General features: G+C 39.1%; 1 protein-coding gene across 7 annotated transcripts in view; it reads left to right on the top strand.

Moving 5' to 3' along the window:
- Nucleotides 1-20,535, top strand: part of NFKB1 (nuclear factor kappa B subunit 1) — a 120,599-nt gene that overhangs the window by 21,330 nt on the left and 78,734 nt on the right. Inside the window, exons 2-5 of one of the 7 annotated variants that reach the window (XM_082728975.1) lie at nucleotides 3,387-3,432; nucleotides 8,875-8,950; nucleotides 12,978-13,015; nucleotides 17,275-17,373. In XM_082728975.1, coding sequence (XP_082585101.1) covers nucleotides 3,394-3,432; nucleotides 8,875-8,950; nucleotides 12,978-13,015; nucleotides 17,275-17,373 — 252 coding nt within the window. In that variant the 5' untranslated portion in view covers nucleotides 3,387-3,393. Of the gene's footprint in view, nucleotides 1-3,386; nucleotides 3,433-8,874; nucleotides 8,951-12,974; nucleotides 13,016-13,354; nucleotides 14,232-14,446; nucleotides 17,374-20,535 lie in introns of those variants that run through there. The other 6 variants (XM_082728974.1, XM_082728977.1, XM_082728976.1 and 3 more) reach the window with 6 other exon arrangements.

Genomic DNA, 20,535 nt, shown 5'->3' with positions numbered 1-20,535 from the left:
TCAACCCAGTATCTTCCTTTCTGTTTCAAGGTCCTTCCTCAAAAGCACAGAACTGTGCGAAGGGAAAGTGAGAGACGGGCTCAAGGAGCAGGGGGCCAGGAGGGGCTTTCCCTGGTCTTTCCTGATCCTTCAGTTCCAAAGGCTTAGTTGGTGTTTCAGAATTTTGAAATAAAACTTGCTTTTACAATTTATGCAAATATGACTCAGTGATTCACCCTTTCCAAAGAATTCTTGGTTTTTTTTTTTGACATTTTATTTTGAAAATTATGAGCTAACATTGACATCACTCTGAGGGTTCCTGTTACCTCAGCTCCTCATGGTGAATTTAACTGCCTTACAAAGCCCGTAGAAGTTCAGATTTCAGTCACCACCCGGGTATCTCTTGGGCTGCGATTGGGCTTTTAAAATCATGATCTTTTGACACACGTTTCTGCAAAAAGCCTGGGGAGGATGTTGGGAGGAAGACTATGTTTAATTGGGAAATTTGTCCAGTGCCTACAGTTTAGAGATTCCTGTTAAAGTTTTAACTATAGTAAGGATCATGATAAGAACCCTGTTACAGTTAGAGTAGTTTTAGTTGAGTTTTTAAAATCAAAGTGAGGGCCACTGTATTTTAAATCCATACATTCAAAGGTCAGGAAGTGATCTACAGCTATATGTACATGTACACACACATATATATTCAAAGTCACAGGTACTCAATGGATTCTATCAGTTTAATAAGTCAGTGGTCTTGCTTACGTTAATGGAAAGCCTAAAGGCAAAAAGGAAATAAAAAAAGATCTTACTATTTGTCTTGGAAGCTTGGACTCTTATGATGTTCTAAGAATAAGGATTTTCCACATGGAATATTGTAACTGCCATTAACACTGCATTTCAGTGTAACAATGACTATTTTATGAGTATTCTCCAGGTAACTGAAAATTATGATGATGACTATATAATATAGATATATACCTAAGTACATATAAAAATCCAGGTTAACAGAGCGAGTTATGATTTGTTCTTTGAATGGGCATTTATTAGTCAACTAATCTACTCCAAGCTCAACAAAATTCTGCTGTTCTCAGAGGTTGATCCCATCAAAACCTCTATTTTACAGATGAGGAAACAGAGGCCATAGTGAGTTTCATTGTATATCCAAAATCACACACTCAGCAGTGGGGAAATGCTGGAATTTTGAATGATTTCATTCCTTTTTACTATATCAGGGCAATTTTCCCTTTTTTTAAGCTACTTCTCTTAATTGATTACAGTTATTTCTCAATCTTTAGCAGTTTTATGTTTTAGACAAATATTTCTTTCCAATCTGCATGGAGTTCTTATTTACTGGACACACTTTTTTCCCTTCTGCTGAAGTTGAACCCTGCTCTGTATGCCGCTAGCAACCCTGACGAGGCTTGCTCAGTCCTCGTCAGGCACGAGGGCTCTGGCAGGAGAGGATTTCATGGGAACCAGGGTCCTCTTTGGAGGATCTTGTCCTTACTGGAGATATATTTGTTAGGGTAAAGGTTAGCCTGTTTTTAAAAAATATTTTTATTAATATTTATATTAACATATAATGAATTATTTGCCCCAGGGGCACAGGTCTGTGAATCGTCAGGCTTATACAGCTGACAGCACTCATCATAGCACATCATACCCTCCCCAATGTCCATAACCCAACCACCCTCTCCACCTGCCGCCCAGCAACCTTCAGTTTGTTTTGTAAGATTGAGAGTCTCTTATGGTTTGTCTCCCTCCTGATCCCATCAGCCTGTTTTACTAGAGAGACCCAGCAATACACTAGTCAAAGAACAAAGACACTTCTTCTTTCTCACACCACCACCAGTATTATCTGTCATTCATCATCACCCATGTGGAAGAAGCTAGGTCTCCTTCACGTCTAGGTTTTATCCAGCAGGAAAGAGAGAGAAGTGCACAAACATGAAGGACACGTGGGGAGGGCCTCAAGCCCAGACCTGGAAGAGGCACGCAAATAGTTTTGACATTCCCCTGGTGAGCGTTTCAGCAAGTAGCCACCCCTAATTCTAAGGAAGTGTGGGGTAGAGTCAAGCTGAACAGTCACATTTCCAGCCACAACTATTACCATGCAAAAGGAGACAAACAGATTTTGGTGTGCAGTTAAGATTCTCACCCAGAATCTCAAGTGCTTTAAAGACTTCATGAAAGAAAAAAGAAAAACTTGTCTCAGGAATGCTGTATACCTGAAATTAATGTAAAATCATGTGTCAACTATATTTCAGTAAAAAATAGAAGAAAAATTTATTGGGGGAATTAATATTTGCTTTCAGCCTTTTTTTTTTTTTTGTCCTTTAATCTTTCATGTAGATAGATCTAAAATTTGATCTAGGTAACTTTAATAAAATCAGCCTGTATTTAAAGTAATGATAAGGATAGTTCTTAAGTAAGTAAGCCCAAAATGATATGTGATTTTTAGATAAATTTTTTATCTGGCCACATGGTTTCTCACTTTTTTCAGGGTCTCCAGGTAGTCAAAGATTGCTAGGGCCTGCGGTACATTAATATCTGGCTGGGATTGATTAAATCTGAGATGATAGCCTTGATAATAAGGACTCTTATAGTCTTTCCCTACCACTTTTTTTTTTTAAGATTATCTGAGAGAGAGTGTACACATGGGTGTGCGAGTAAGGGGAGGGGCTGAGGCAGAGGGAGAGGGAGAATCTCAAACAGATTCCACTGTGAGCGTGGAGCCTGGCACAGGGCTAGATCTCAGGACCCCTCATGACTGAGCTGAAACCAAGAACCAGACACTTAACCGACTGAGCAGCCCAGGTGCCCTTCTCTACCACTTGGACAAGGGTAGGAAATGACTCCCTGAAGTGGAACGTGCTGGAGGGCAGAGCACTGCACACGTGCTGTGCAGATCACTGACAGGCCCCTCTGACAGCAGGAGGACCCTCTCTGAGCTTCTCAACTTGAACTCTGGGTAGAAAGCTTGGGCACAGTTCTAGGACCATCACAGAATTCATGAAAGGCTGGAAAAGAATCTACACGAAGCACTAAGACTGAATCTTCGAAGTCTAGGTGGTGACAAATAGAAGTGACCTCTAAGAATTGAATTATGTATGCTTTCTATATAGAGGATGAAGACTGGTTTCACCAAACTCCAGGACACTGTTGTGAGCTTGCCCCAGTTTTGGATTGTACATATGTGGTAATTCCTTGATTGTGCAATTTTTCTGCTAGTAGATTTCAATTCCAAAAAGGAACTACTCTTCTAAGGTTGCTGTCCCCCCTTCTAAGATCTTTTAAAAAGGATTATGTTTGGTGTTACTGGAATAATGTAGTTTACTCCTACATGATGGAATTCTTAAGTGTCATTCCATTCTTATAGTTTGGTTTGGTTTTGTTTTGATGCACAGCTCCAGAATGGCAGAAGACGATACATATTTGGGAGCACATGACCAAGTAAGTATTATAATCTCACCGATAATTTTTTTATAAATGGATTCATATTTTTAAATACACAGAGGCAGCAGTATTATTTATCAGGAAAACTCTAAAATTGGTAAAAATTTATTTTAAATTGTTTTTGCCATTTCTCTGTCCCTCCATGTGAGGTCAGAGGGGACATGTCCTATAAAATGAGTAACTCAAATCCTCCTATCACACATACTATTGCATAAAAATTATATATGCTACAGGTCAAATGATAACTACCATATTAGTTTCCTTGGGCTACTGTAACAGATGATCACAAACCAAATGGCTTAAAACAAACAAACAAATATATGGGGCACCTGAGACATAGTCAGTTAAGCATACACCTCTTGGTTTGCGCTCAGGTCATGATCTTAGGGTTGTAGGATCAAGCCCGCATCAGGCTCTGTGCTGGGTGTGGAGCTTGTTTGGGATACTCTCTCCCTCCCTCTCTGTGTCGCCCCCCTTTCCCTCTCTGAAAACAAAACAAAGCAAGAACAGAAATATATTCTCCTACAGTTCTGGAGGCTAGGGATATCAAATCCAAAATCAAGATCATGACAGGGTATGTTACTTCTGTAAGTTCTGAAGGAGACTTGGCCTCTCTCTCCTAGCCTGCCGTGGTTGCCAGCAATCCTCTGCACTCCTTGGCTCGTAGCTGTATTGCTTTTGCACGCCTACTTTCTTCCCTGTGTGTCTTCCTGTATCTTTGTACCAAATCTCCCTCTTCTTTCCTCTCACAAAGTCCCCAGTCATTGGATTTAGGGTCCATCCTTCAGTATGACCTCATCTTGACTTTACATCCATGCAGAACTTATTGCTAAGTAAAGTTATGTACACAGGCACTGGGAGTTAGGATTTGAGTGTATCTTTTGGGGGAAACACAAAATATTTTTTAAAAACTCATCTAACAATGAAGCAAATTAGTGTAATGAAAAGACCTCTGGCCTTAGAATTCAGATATCTTTATGTAGGTGCTGGCTGCTACTTATCAGCTCTTAAAACTTGAGGCATCACTTAGCCACCCACATCCCACTTTTCTCATTTGCAAAATAGGAATTCTAGTCCCATACTCACAAGGGTGTTGAAGAGACTGAATGGGCAGTGAATGTGTTTTGGGAACATAAAGCTGTTCATTATAAATTCACTTTCACTTATGAAGGGATTCCAGTGTCTTTTTTTCCCTTTTCACCCAACTTTTTACCCTGGAAAATTCCAGGCCTAGAGAAATATTGAATAGTCCAACAGATCTTGGTAGATTATTAATATTTTGCTTCCTCCCCATCCTTCCCTCCCTCCCTCTGTGTGTGTATGTATATATACAGATACATACACACATACATATGTTTTTTATATACTTTATTTTAGATATATGTTAAATGAACCATTTGAAAGCAGCTTTCAGACTCTAGGGTAATTATAATAACAATATTATATTTTTAACTAATGATTTTTAAGAAGTATTTAAAATATTGAGATTTATTTATTCATCAGCTATTTATTGAGGCACTACTATGTACCAGAACATTGGCTAAGAAGGACTACAAAACAAGTGCTGCAGCTGCCATTCTAATAGGAGGGACAGAAACATAGTTTCTATATGGTGATAAATGCAGTTGTAGTAATTTTCACAAAATGATCCAGAAATGTCCAAAGTGATCACTCTGCTACCTAGGAGGGAAGGGCAGGGTTATGAAGGACTTTCCAGAGAAAGTCTATGTATGTTGTGATTTGGAATATATAGTTTGCTAGACTAGATAAGGAGCGGGAATGCTAGGTAGCAGGACACCCTGGCCCGAGACTCATAACCATTTCACATTAAAACTTTAGCAGCAGGTGCCTGGGTGGCTCAGTGGGTTAAGCCTCTCTCTTCGGCTCAGGTCATGATCTCAGGGTCCTGGAATCGAGTTCCACATCGGGATCTCTGCTTGACGGGGAGTCAGCTTCCTCCTCTCTCTCTCTCTGCCTGCCTCTCTCTGCCTACTTGTGATCACTCTCTTTGTCAAATAAATAAATAAAACCTTTAAAAAAAAAAAAAACTTTAGCAGCAACCACCTAAAAAGTGGATTTTCCAAATTTACACATGCAAACGTCAGTCAGGAAAATAAAACCAAAAGTGATATACTTTTTAAAGTATCTGGTATCACTTCTTCAAATAAAATAAACTTGTGCAGCATTCACTACTCTTGATAATGTTCTGATTTATTTAGAAAGAATGAGTAGGCATTGCTTTTCACATTAAGATGCTCCTTTTGAATTTTATTGTACAAATGGTAATACAGGATCAATCTAGGAACACTTTCTTTGATTACAGCAGAAAAGATATTGGCTACTCATTTACCTTTCACTTTTTTTTTTTTTTAAGATTTTATTTATTTGACAGACAGAGATCACAAGTAGGCAGAGAGGCAGGCAAGAGAGAGGAGGAAGCAGGCTCCCTGCTGAGCAGAGAGCCCGATGCGGGGCTCCATGCGGGACTCCATGCGGGGCTCAATGCGGGGCTCAATGCGGGGCTCGATGCGGGCCTCGATGCGGGCCTTGATCCCAGGACCCTGGGACCATGACCTGAGCCAAAGGCAGAGGCTTTAACCCACTGAGCCACCCAGGCGCCCCTACCTTTCACTTTTAATATGCTATCTCTAACATTGGAAGGCAAACTCTAACCAGCATTAGGGCTGTTCTGCTTGGTTTTAGACTGTGCTTTCCTGTCTATACGCAGGAAATCTTACCAACAAGAGATGGTCCTTTATGCCACACAAAAGTAAGACCTTCTGAAAACATTCATTTTGAGAGTTTTTCTTATGTGGGCACTTTTGTGATCATCAGCAACAGATGGGGTACGATCTGATAATTCCATTTTTGAGGCAAGAGGTTCTTGAAGTAGGTGGGTTTTTTTTTCCCTTGTCTCAAGCTTAACAGTATGTATTTCCTGAGGCATTCGTGTCCTCAGTGAAATATCCCGCGTGTTTTAATGTATTCTGGAATTTGCTCTCCGACTGTGACCTAAAGCACGCAGCAAGCTGCAGCTCACAACGTGGCTTCTGTCTGCCTCGTCTGAAGTGGAGTGTGCGCCTCGCTTCCAAGACCAGTGCTCTGCTCTCTACTAGGTTAGTTTGGCCTCTCCACCTGCTGCAGAACCGGAGAGAAGACATTTTCTTCCCAGGTCATCTCTCTTACTCTGAGACCGACGGGCCAATACTCTCTGTAAGGTGGGGCCCATTTTTTAAGATAGCATAGGTTTTTTTTGTTTTTGTTTTTTCTAAAGATTTTATTTATTTATTTGACAGACAGAGATCACAAGTAGGCAGAGAGAGAGGAAGGGAAGCAGGCTCCCTACTGAGCAGAGAGCCCGACACAGGGCTCAATCCCAGCACCCTGAGATCATGACCTGAGCTGAAGGCAGAGGCTCCAATCCACTGAGCCACCCAGGGGCCCCAGTAGCATGTTTTTTGATTCCTATTATTTTCTTTTCAGCGAACAACAAATAGCATAGATAAACTTTACTCATAAGCACTGAAGTGGAGCAGATCTACTGTTCCTCAATTGAATTATTTGCATACCTCACAGCTGGATCTGAAATGTTCTTTATTTAAACACAGTGTTTCTTACTCTTGATTTAACTAGGCATGCTAGGCTCATAGGTCCCAGGAACCTCCAATAATATACTAATGAAAAAAAAGGAGGGGTGCCTGGGTGGCTCAGTCAGTTAAGCATCTGCCTTCAGCTCAAGCATCAGCCTTCGGCTCAGGTCATGATCCCAGGCTTCTGGGATCGACCCTGCATCGGGCTCCCTGCTCAGTGAGGAGTCTGCTTCTGGCTCTCCCTGTGCCCCTCCCCCCAGCTTGTGCATGCTCTCTTGCTTGCTCACTCACTCTCTCTCAAATAAATAAATAAATAAATATCTTTTAAAAAAAGAAGGAGTAAATTGAAATGCTGGTTTTTCTTGTTGTTTAACACCAGCTTACTAACTAGCGTATCATAAAGAATGAAATACGGTTGGTTTATGTGCGGTCCACAGACGTTTCAAACAGATGACTTATTTAGATTGAAACAAATACTAAGCTCAGAAAGACAAATTTTAAGTCCTGAATAAACTAATTGGAAGGGAAATTTTCTCTTGGGGTAGGTAATTATTAGTGACTTATCGAGATAGAATACATAATTCAATCAACACATACCACTTACCCACTGTGTTAGTTCTCTGTTGCTACTGTAACCAATTACCATCCGTTTAGTGACTTAAAACAACACAAGTTTATTCTCTTACAGTCTGAATGTCAGAAGTCTAAAATCCAGGTATTCGCAGGGCTGCGTTCCTTCTGGAGGCTTTCTTGTCCTTGCTTCTTTGAGCTTCTAGAGGAGGCCTACATTCCTTGGCCCATCACCCCTTCATCACATTAACTTCTTTTTTCCAGTCAGACCTTCTACTGTACACTTTGATCTCCTCCATCCCTCTTACTGGGCCCACTTAGATAATTCAGGATTATCTCTCTATGTTCCTATGAGAAAGAGAGAGAGCATGAGCAGTGGGGACTGGCAGAGGGGTGGGACTGGCAGAGGGGTTGGCAGAGGGATAGGGACAAGCAGAACTCCGCAGTAAGCAGGGAGCCCGATGCGGGGCTCAGTGCCAGGGCCCTGAGCTCACGACCTGAGTGGAAGTCACTCAACAGACCAAGCTACCCAGGCACTTCTGTGTTCATATTCTTAACTTAATTATATCTGCAAAATTATTTTTGCTCTATGAGATAGCATTTGCAGGTTCTGGGGATTAGAATGAAGTTGTCTTAGCAGGGAGAGTGCATTATCCAGCCTGTCACACCCACCAAATTCCAGGTATTTTGTATTGTGCTAGGTAAATAAAGGTAGGGGAAAAAAAAAGTGAGGGAGCTCTCTGCTGAGTTGTATCTGCTGCTTAGGCTGAAAGTTGTATTTTCAATTTTTTTGTAAATCGCTCCAGGGCTATTGCCTAATTCTTATAGGTCTTGAAGTTGTATGGCTAGAGTAGGCATTTCTTTACCATCATAAAAGAAATATTTCTAGGATTTCTAGGACTATATTCCTATGCTCATATTTTTGAGAGTACAGTATAAATCATTTATTAAAAAAATATTAAGGATCCACTCTGCAATAAACAGACACTGGGACCTAAAGAAATACTAATAAGCAAGCTACACCGGGTGTGGACTTTATAGTTAGGTCATTTTTCTCAAATTCCTTTGTCACATAAACATGGCCCAAACATGTAAAGTTCTGTATACCTGAGAATTTCACTAGGTCTCATGAAAGTGTTTTTAAAATCCTGATTTGAAATATTTCCAGATATTTTTTTGCTTGGGTTATCTAATAATTGTTTTAGGTGTTCCAACTTCAAATATTTAATACAATGTTGGAAAAATAAGGATTGAATTATATAAATTTTCCTTTTTACAGATGTTTCCTTTGGATTCTTTGTCTCATACAATATTTAACCCAGAATTATTTCAACCAGACATGCCACTACCTACAGGTAAGAAACCTCTTCATTCCTGTTATCCTGCCATTTATTTTGCTTTTGCTTTTTTTTTTTTTTTTTCAATTCAAGATTTGCTAATAGCTTCTTTTAGACAGTCAGTAAGACTCCTAGAAAGGAAATGGTATATATGTTTTAAAAACCAACTGTCACTAGACTTGTTGGAACTATATTTGCACAAACATGTTCCACCCCTCTTACCCATTGTTTGACTTAAACAGTTGTTAGTCATATCTGTGAGGATGGCTTGGAAGGACTTTTTTTCTGGTAGCATTTTCCTTTTTACTCAGTCTTAATAGCTCTTGATTCTGTACAACTCCTCTTTCCTTTATCCCAGATGCACATGAGGTACTCTCCACTTCTCAGATATATTCCCCAAACATTTATGTGAGTGTCTGTTGGGTGCCATCCACGATGCCAAGCTCTGGGGAAACAAAGTTTCTAAAAGTTTACAAAAATCATAAACATCATCTCAGTAGAAAAATCATCTTTTTAAAAAAAGATTTTGCCTTCATATTCTGCCATTGGATAAAACTTGTGATAATCATCCTTCCTTCTAACATAACTATGTTTTAACATTAACAAATTATTGAATCTCATATGAATGGTTTTAAAAATCAGCTCATTTCATCTCTTTTTATTTATTGATTTGTATGTAAGGTTTGTGTGATGGCTCTTTTTATGTGCTCCTCATATCACCAGTAGGACTTAACATACGCTCCCAAGCAGATTGAGTAAATTTTGTAAGATGTATATAGAACAGTTTTGTACTTGGGGCATCTGGCTGGCTCAGTTAGTAGAGCACATGACTCTTGATCCCAGGGCTGTGAGATTGAACCCCATGTTGGGTGTAGAGATTACTTTAAAAAAAAAAAAACAAACTAATAAAACAAACAACAGCAACAACAAAAAACAAAAAAACCTAGAGACTTTTGTAATCACTAAAGTGGACATCAGCTATTCTATTTACCGTGGACTTGAGTTGTCCTCATTGAAAGACTTCATCCGGTTTGGATCGTTCTCACTTAAAATTATTGTTGTTACTACAGTGCCCACTTTTCATTTTTTAGATCAAAAATGAAATGACCTTTTTTTTTAAATCTCTATTACGTATATCTAGGAATACTTGGGATGGAAAAAATAAATCTGCTCTATGTCCCCCTTCCTAGCAGAAGTCATGTACTGCTGAGGGCTGTCTTGCTTTACAAAGGGTATTTTGTAGGCTGCCGTGGTCTCGTGAAGTGCTGTGAATTCTGAGCCGTAGGTCAACTTCCTGTGAACAAGTAGAGATCTTGGTATCTTCTGCATTTCCTGTGAACTTTTTATTCTGGGGTTCAAAGTTCTTTCTTAGTATCAGTATTTTATTGAAAGCCTAGGAACTTGGTTCTGCCCCCGGAAAACATAAACATTTCCATTTAATGCTTTGTAAATGCCAAACAGTACTCTGAGTAGATGCTTTCTTAATGTTTTTATTTCATCAAGTTTATGGAGGTTGAAAAATCTCTGTAAATATGAGGTAGTCAGAGCTTCATGTTGTAGAAATTATTTTGCCATAGTATTAGAAAAACTCTTAAAATTATACCACAAAATCTCATATCCCCGTTATTACCTCATCATTTTTTTTTTAAGATTTTTACTTATTTATTGAGAGAGAGGCAGTGAGAGAGAGCATGAGCGAGGAGAAATCAGAGGGAGAAGCAGACTCCCCATGGAGCTGGGAGCCCGATGTGGGACTTGATCCCAGGACTCTGGGATCATGACCTGAGCCGAAGGCAGTCGTCCAACCAACTGAGCCACCCAGGAGTCCCTACCTCATCATTTTTACTGTTTTTCCCTCTCTGTTGCAGTCCAGTTTTTATGATCCAAGATTTATGGATGTTTTATTCACATTTTAAAAGGGTAGAGAGGTTATGTAGACCAATATAACCTGTAATTCTTATATGGACTGTTGTATCTTCTTGAAATCTGAAACTATTAGTTCTACTACTTCTTGAAAACTCTCTGTGATAACATACAACTTTTAGGTCTATAATGTTATATGTAAGTTAAATTTTTCTACATAGTGGGATGTTACTTCATGGCATAGAAATGTGGCCAAAAGAAAATTGGCATTAAAATGAATACATGCATATCAAATCTAGTTTTCTAGTTGATTTAACTTTTGAGTGTGTTCGCTAAAAGAGAAAAATGGCCCCATTTCACTAATAAAATTCCCAAACCTTGGAATTTCTCATACTTAAAGGAAATTAAGCCATATAGCAAAAATAATAACAAACCTTCCAAGTATTTTTAGAAGAGTTATTAAGCGAGAGATTGCAATTTAATGTAAATGTGACCTAACTCTTCTGTATTTTCCATGACATACAAAGGTTACTTTTTTTAGAAGTCTCTCTTTTTGATTTAGCTTTCTAGAGGGAATATTTTTATGAGTAGATTGGTTACATTATCATACAAGCTGTATTAGTAGCATGAAAATATTTCTATTTCTAAGCAATTTTATCTCCTTATCAAAAATTAAGTCCTAGACATTTTTTTGAATTTTTAAATTGCAGCTTATTTCCTAAAAGTATTTTAAGGTATCCAGGATAAATTTCATACAGATAAAAGAAGATAATTTTCTTAAATTAATACTGCATTGGCCAGTCACTACCCATTTTTCCTTTCCTTGTGTATGTTTTGTTTCAAATTTAGTCATTTTTTAACTGACTTCCTTATAAATTTCTTGCATAGTAACAGGAAATAGTTACACCTTTGTTTCCTCCAGTTCTCTAGCCTTATCCGGATTTGTCATGACACAGAGAAGATAAAAATAAATTCTCTCTTAAGTTATAGTTTATTTTTTAAAGATTTAAATCTTCATAAACTTGTTTATCCAAAATATTATGAACTTCTGTTCTCTAAAAGAATAAACTTCTGGCTAAGAGACTGTAACGACTGAAATGAATACAGAACCGTTCTCTTAGAATTTTGTTGGTATCAGACATCCTAATTTACAGTCAAATGAGTGAGAAACATTATATGCCTCTGTTACAGAACTGTGGGTTATTAGACTATTAACATAAAAACCAGCTGGGGAGCTTAGGGACTTTCTCATATCGAAATTTGATTTTATCCTGTCAGAGGTTCTGATTTGCCTTTGATTTTTCCAAAGTCAGATACAGTCAGGGTATAGATTAAGCTTCTAGTCTTTATGTTCTTGCAATAATTTACTGAAATGCACCTATCTTCAGTTAAATTATTTTCAAAAAGGATTTTCTAAAATGCCTGTGCTGTTTTAGAGGAGTTGATGTGAGAGTATTCAGTATTCAGAAATTGTACACAAACATCAAAAGCTATGAATTAGCAAGAAAAGTCCACCAGACTTTTGGTCTGATAGACCAGATGAAATTTGGGAGGGCAGGGGAAGCAACTTAGCCAGCTGGGGAATGAAGGCGGCACGTGGGGATTCAAATAAGGGAAAGGAACTGAACACTTAGTTCAGGAAGGGCAGGTAGCCTGAGATCACTCTGTGTGTTTCACGAATGTGGGTGCCAGCTCAATCTCTTCTACTTTCACATGAGGCTCATTATCGTTGAGGAATGGAAGTCAGTGTCTAATGATGTGAAGGCAAAAGGAAATATCATGGTGCCCAGGATATGGTTGCTGCTTTTATTTGGTATTTGTGTCATTTTCAAAATGCTTTGTTAGTAGTCAAGATTGTGTTGACCTCTTCATCCTTGCCAGACAGACATCACACCTTTTCTTGGATCATGCAATGTGCTATCACCATTCGACAAATGTTTATTTATTGTGGTTCTCTAAAGGAATAAAACCGTTATTAAAAATAAATTTGCTAGTCAAATGAGGAAGTTAGATTGTATCGGTATGGAATATTAGCTAAAAAATGAATTTGAAACCTCTATTTAAAAACATAATTTCAGGGTTTTTTGTTTTGGTTTTTTTTTATTTGCTTTATATTTTGTAGCCAATTTGAGAAACCTCACAGTTTCTTTTGCTTTCTGTTTGTTGTTTTCGCTTTTAGCAGATGGTCCATACCTTCAAATATTAGAGCAACCTAAACAGGTAAGAGTTAAAGGGATGGGACTTTGTCTTTAAATGTGAGATCCATAAGTCTCATATTCGTATCTCAAGCACTGAGTAAAATGACAAGTGAATTTTACGAAGGGCATAGCTTATCTAGAAATGCAGCAGCCTGCCAAATGATCTGATAACTTCATTTGTCTACTTCACATTCCTCTTAGTCATTCTTCCAAGCGTCCTGAGCCTCAGTGGTAGTTCTGTAAAACCTAGATGATTATAGATCCTTGCTATCTCACTATCTCCACCATCTCTACATAGCAGGCTACTCCTAGGAAAGGCAGAAGGTGTCTCCATTCATTTCCATTTATAAGGAAATGTCCATCCATGCAGTTCGTATACACTAATGTACACCCATCAACTCTGTTCCTGCACAACTCTGTTCTTCACCTTCCTCCTTCCTTTAGAAGCTCCAGCCTGTTTTGTTTTTTCTTTGGAGCATGTGACCTAAGATTTTAAGTACCAGTGGGGTGTGGGCAATGTATTAAGAGGGACAATTGAGTCCTTGTCCCTCTGGTGTTAACCGGAGACTCACCCCCGTTGGAGACTGAAGAGGAGTATTTTATTTTGTTGGGTTCTTCCTCTTACCACTAATTTTATCGGTGATGCCTGGGAATTGAAGTGGCTTCCTCACCATGCCCCAACTGTGTGCATAAATATTTACTGGAAATTAGATGAGACCATTTTTATGAAAGAGGAGGGAAGAGAATCTTTGTGCTTCTTTTAGAGGGTATGGGGAGAACTGAATTATTAGGGGATTTTTAGACTGGTACAAGTCCCCACAGAATGAGGACAGAGTGAGTAGATCTCTGAATGGATGTGCTTACCACATTTGACGAGACTGGAGATGCATATACTTGCTGTCTCGCACTTACTCCCCAAAACATTTCTTAATGTTTCCAGTAGCTAGGTAGAGTGAGTGTAACACTTCTCCTTTGTGTAACACTGAACCAGTGCTAACTAGGTCAAGAACTTAAATAAAGCATCCATCCATTGTGGTTACTGCAATTGTGATATGTGTTCAGATTTCGGTTAGAATTTAAAGGATAGAACCATCTTAATTATCATTGTAGGCTGAACTAAAAAGCTTTCAATGTGGAGAATGCCACGTGAGACTTCGGACATTGTTCTGGCATTTGCGGTGGCAGACCCACTCCATGGGCTGCCAGCAGGACTTGCTTTGTCTTACCTCCATGTCCAGGTCTTTTTTTTTTTTTTTTTTAAGATTTTATTTATTTATTTGACAGAGAGAAATCACAAGTAGATGGAGAGGCAGGCAGAGAGAGAGAGAGGGAAGCAGGCTCCCTGCTGAGCAGAAAGCCCGATGCGGGACTCGATCCCAGGACTCCGAGATCATGACCTGAGCCGAAGGCAGCGGCTTAACCCACTGAGCCACCCAGGTGCCCCCATGTCCAGTTCTTTAATGTGACTTCTCACAAGTAGCCATTTTCTCAAAGACCCTCCCGGTGCAAGTTTATCTCCTGGAAGCCTGTGCAGTGGTCTGGCCTCCTGGAAAATTCCCTAACTTGCAAAATGCATTAACTCGTGAGAATGAGACATCAAACCCAAATCTGTTGTCTCTGCATACCAGGCAAAGCATGTTTTTCAAACATCTATTTTCATAAGCATAAATAATAAGAATTTTTAAATGCAGTTCCCTATTATGGGTCCAACAGTCATAAGGAAAAATTGACACCTATGATTTACCTAAAGGGCTGTGTAGTTCCAAAATTCAAAATTTAATTCACTCCACACAGATGTCTAAAAGCTCACCTGAGTAACACAATGTGTTTGTTTACCAAGCTGATGTTATTTTGATGTCTGACTCCAGTGAAAGTAAAAAGATTGCATTCAAGTCAGACTTTCTGACCGGATGAATGTAGCCCTTGCCTTTGAGGTTGATGACTCATCGTAAGCAAATGGAGTTACTAAAATGAATGGCTGTGGATCGGCAAACCTCTAATTTCAAAAATTTAGAATCAGAAACACATTTCGACTATCCATGTGAAGACATCCTATCTCCCTGAAAAAAATGTAATAAATTTCCATCCTCAGGTTAAAAATTCCTATGCACAGAAGTTTAGATCCTCTTACACAACCATGAATGCTACCTATTGTTTTTCAAACTGTTTGCAAGCTATTGAGACATGTCTCTTTCCTCATATTTCATTTGACATGACTCCCAATAAAATATAAAAGTATAAGTGTGTATAGTTTTCCACCTGCCTAAAGGAATTTTGTGATTAAAGATAATGAATGACTTTATTAAATTTTTTCATTAAAAAAACTTTAAATAAAAGTTAGAAAAATATTTTTTCTTTGCCACAATTTTCCCCAGCTCTGACAGAGATGAGTCATGGCGTAGACGACTAATCTTTAGAATATCCATTTCTGTCACGTATTATTCAGTGCTAATTATCTAATGCTTTTTAAAAACTGAGTTTGTATTTAAGTAGATTAGCAGTCAGTAAATCTCTGTCTTTATGGTTAGTCAGTTCTGGAGGCTTATGTAACACATGCTGCTGCTTTTTCATGCTATTCGAAATTTCATTCAATTATTAAAAATAAGCCAACAGCCCTTGTCTATAAAAGGTGTAGGGCTGAATTTGTAACTTATTCTTTGGTTTGGATTTGGTGAGAAACAAAAGAGAGGAATTGCTCCTAATGACTGACCTCACCTCAAAAGGTTTCCCTGGTATTAGGTCTGATTTCTCCTGAGGAGTCATATGCAAAAGTTGTTTTAAGTCCCAGGTTATTGAGTTGATCATATGCTCTGGATCTGTGTATGACTTGAGGAACTTTCCCACACTAGGCAATTTACTTCAGGCCTTACTCATCCTGTGAAATATGCTTTAGGACCAATGCTCTTTGGAAATCAGAAAGTTCTCAGGAAATAGAGGGACGGTTTCAGACACTTACCAGAGGTTTAAATTCGTTCAGGGCTCCTGAACCACTCAGATTATTTTCCAAGACCCTATGATGAATAATGAAATGTCATGCAATGTAAGGAAGGCAAGAATTTTTACATTGACCCACGAGCTTAAAACTGTTAAAACCTTTGCATTTACCAGGCTTTGCAACTGTTATGAGTATGGAAGGTAGAAAGCCCCTACTGTCAGGTAGTGGGTGTGTGGAGCTCCTGATGGCCTAGTAATCTAGCACTGTTTATATGAAATCAGACCACTACAAAAATAAATGGAAGGTGAGGCTGTTCCTTAAAGTAGATTAAGGTATTTGAAAAGGATTTTAAAAAAGAAAAACTGGTTAAATTTAAACTGTAACACCAACATATTGATTGACAGCTGTATAAAGTTGAGTCTTGCAGGAAAAACATTGAAAGCTCCCTCAATATTAAGCTTCCTTAATATCAGATACATTTTCATAGTATTCCTTGCTGCTTTATTCTTGGTATACAAATAGGTACAGTTATCACTGTTAGTTTTGCAAATTATAAAATGCTAGAACTGGAATGGACCTTTTAGATGGTCTTGTCTAATCTTCTCATCTGTATAGATTAAACAACAGCAAACAACATGGAACATCGGTGTCCATCAGCCCACAGTAGTTCACATGGTTCAAAGCTTCCAGCTCTCTTTTCACTGATTTGCTACATCTGTAGAATTCTTGGGTTAAGAATATTGAAAGGGATTATCTGGTTTTGGATTACTCAGGTCAGTTAACATACCAAGCCTGAGCCTGATAATATCAATAATCATAAAATCTGAAATCTTCTCAACTTTAGCAGAGTATGTTCTACAACACGGATGTAATGTATTTAACAGGACATTTCTATAATCCCGCCTGAACCAACTATGATCAGAGTAGATAAAGGAATGCCTTTAAGTAAGAGTCAAAGAAGCTTAAGTCAGTAATGTGGCCAAGTTTGGAGCTTGGCTGCAGCAATTCGAGATGAGGAAACTCTGATTCAGACAAGCTGCAGCATGTCCAGTCCGGGCTTAAAACCTTCAGCAGCTCACTCTCCGCATATGCACAGCAGGAGAGGTCCTGCCGGGTTAGGGAACTGGCTTTTAAGCCACAGCTCAGTACACAAGTATCAATTGACATCTATGTTTATAATAAGATTATGGGAAAAGTGGTTCTTGTTTGTAGAGTCCCCTTTCACAGTGTATGCTTTTCCTCTCTCACCTAGTACATACAAGAATAAAACATTTGTATATAACTGTGCCCCTATAATTTCTAATTAGTATTTCTCAAACTTGTTGACTCTGTATTCACCTTTGCAGAGAGGATTTCGTTTCCGTTATGTATGTGAAGGCCCATCCCACGGTGGACTCCCCGGTGCATCTAGTGAAAAGAACAAGAAGTCCTACCCTCAGGTCAAAGTAAGTCTGTGATGTCCTTCTATATGATTCCAGAAGATTTGATTGCCTAAGAGCAAAAGAAAGGAATGCTTTAAGGGAGTACCGTCTGCCTTTGGCCCTAAGCTGTTCACATGATCATTATAATTTTTAAGTAAGAAATTTGTCACTTAGCAATAGAAGTGACACATTTTAAGATTCTATTAATATTTCCATGTAGTAGAATTTATCTCAACATCAACCAACATTTACTACTTCTTGATCATCTTCAAGTGGTTTTTAGTTGTCATGCTTCCTGAGATTTTAATAAGTCTTCGAAAGAAGTGCTTGATATTAGCCCTTTGGAAATGTAGTGAGAAACAGCAGATGACTGGGTGTGGGATTATGTGGCGTCGTATTTAAGAGCATGAACTCAGATCCGGGCTCTGTGAAGAGCTGTGTGCCTTTGCCTTGTTTACCCAACACTTCTAGCCCTCGGGACCCTAATGTGTACGATGCAGAAATGTTAATGGTCTGTACCTCATAGGGTCTTATAGAGATGGAATGAGAACATGTTTATTAGTGTTCTTCAGAGAGCCTGCAAGTCTTGTAGGGCCTCTCCTTGAGCGACTGTACAAACCACACGTGCTAGTCCACGGAACCTACTGCTTCCAGACGTGCCTGGAGCAGGCTTGGTCTAGGCTTTTACATGTCTTCAGGTTCTTTTTCTGTCTGTTAGTTTAATTGAGAATATCGTTCCCAGAGTTAGTTTGAGCTTTTTATTCTGATACCATGAGGCCATGTTCCGTAGGCTGATTGCTAAGAGTTCTGCAGATAAACCGTTAATAATTACAATTCTGCTATTGGTAAAAGTTTTGTTTGTTCAGTAATTCAAGACTTTGGCAAAAGACTATCAGCTCCGTTCCCGCTAAGGTGTGAGTGCCTCTCGGGGTAGAGCATTCTTCTATATTTTGTTGTTGGTTTGTTTTGGGAACTAGGTGAAGGGCAACAGGAGAGATCCTCAGTAAAACCGTAATGTGAAGGAAATTGGTCTCTGGTGTTGCCAGCTTTGTGTTCTGCCTCCTGCCTCTTCTCCCTCTCCTCTCTCTCCACTTCCAGGTACAGGCCTTTCTAATTTCTGATCCCTGTTCCAAGACAGAAGACAAAATACTGTGATATCATTCCTTACCATTTGAATGACCCTCACGCATATTCTCTGGTGCCAGTCCTACTTGACATTTTGCATTGGAAGTCTCCTAGCTAGCTGCCCTGTGGGATAAAAAGATGTTTTTCTCCCAGTCAGGGTCATCAGGCGGGGTAAATACCATGTGTTAACCACAGTGTTATGGTCTCAAGTCCTTTAGAACCTGGGTGAGGAAAGAGGAGCCGCAATTAAACAAGAGAATTAGCATTTATTAAGCACCAAAGAGTTGCCAAGTGCTTTAGATACATAATCTCTTCTAATCCTCACAACCACCCTGGTCGGTAAAAAGTGTATTGTCTGTGAGGAGCCTGTGGCTCAGAGAGGAATTCACTTGTCTTTCTCAAAGATGGCTGGCTCTTCTTCGCAGACTGTTGCTTGTTGAACTCTCACGTGGAGTGGAGTGCGTCCGTGTGGGGTGCTGGAGGCAGGGACCCAGGGAACAGGGCATGGGAGGACCAGGGTAAACTATGAGCAGAGAACTGTAACTCTGAAAACAAGAGGGAGAGAGGCTTTGGGGGCAAAGTGTACTCAGATGTTAGGAAATCAGAACCAGCACTTTTTTCTTCTTTTCTTTCTATCTTTTTTTTGGAAAGAGAGAAAGTGCATGCAAGCAAAAAGTGAGAGGGAGAGAGAGAACCCTGAGAAGAACCCTGTGTGCTTGTGATAAGGGTAATTGAAAGATACGTGTTATCAACTTTGGTGTTGGTTATAATTACTGAAGAATTAACATTAAGAGAAAAACTTTTTTTTTCTGGACTGGCTCTGTACAAAAAAATGTAAATTATGGTATTTTCATGAACTGCTTATTTGTAATGCTTCAGGCTTTTGTGGCTAAGTAGCAATTTTTGATGCTAACAAATACATAGCATTACCTTTGTTGTAAATTTATTACCTAATAAAAAACTATTCACTTATGCTCAGTCTTCATACATCCTTCTCATGTAGTGGTTGCTGCCTCACATTTACAAAATAATTGAGAAATGAAACAGCTAATGGAGGCATTAAATGTTCTTATCAAATCATAGTTTCTGATCAAGGAGTTTAATACTTAGTAGGAAATATAAGTATATAAACAACTAAAAATAAAGTCAAAATATAAATGTGCAAGATTGCTCATGATTACACTTGAGCTACGGTATCATTATGTCAGTCATTTATTTTTTATTCACTGATGCAACATATATTTATTAAGCATTTATTCCAGTTGTAAGAAAAGGAAGTACAGTTTAGAGAATCTGTTACAAACTGTCATTGTTCTAGCCCGTCATTGTTCCCTGAGAGTTTAAATGCCCCTGCTCTTCCCAACAGTTAAAGGAAGTCATTTTATTTATCTTAAAAGCTCTTACTGGGAAGGATGGAGAGGAGGAAGGGAGACACAACCATGAGGTATTTGTCCCAGAGCTCTTCTCCCAATCTCACTTTTGATAGTGATGGTGAAACGGGACCTTTCAGGTTACAGAGGGGTTTTAAATCCTGACTCTCTGTAAAATTTAGACAGAGGAAAGATTTGTTCTCAGTATCCATCTCTTATCAGGAGCATCTTTACAATTTTACCTATAAAGATGTACCTGTAGCTTTGCAATTGTACCTATAAAGATGTACCTATACCTGTAAAGAGCGTCTTATCAGGAGGATCTTTACAATTGTACTTGTCTTCTGTTGTAGTGAGCTAAGTGCCCATTCTGTGTGAGGCTCGAAGGGAAGCAGTGGGCCATATGCAACAGCAGCAGGGTTTCTCAGACTTGGCACTACTGACATTTGGGGCCAGAAAACTCTCTGTTGTAGGGGGCTTTCCAGCGCCCTGCAGGATACTCAACAGCATCCCTAGCTTCTACATGCTAGAAGCCAATAGCTTCTCTACAACCGTGACAACCAAAAGTGTCTCTAGATACTGCTGTATCCCTGGGGAGCAGTGGGGGGTGGTGCAAAATTACCCTGCCGCCTTAGAACCACCCATCTAGACGCAGGTTGAATCAGACGTAACCTCACTCCTCTGCCTCCTT

The sequence above is a fragment of the Mustela nivalis genome, assembly GCF_964662115.1.
Source record: "Mustela nivalis genome assembly, chromosome: 4".
Taxonomy (NCBI): domain Eukaryota; kingdom Metazoa; phylum Chordata; class Mammalia; order Carnivora; family Mustelidae; genus Mustela; species Mustela nivalis.
This window is presented reverse-complemented; position numbering and strand designations above follow the sequence as displayed.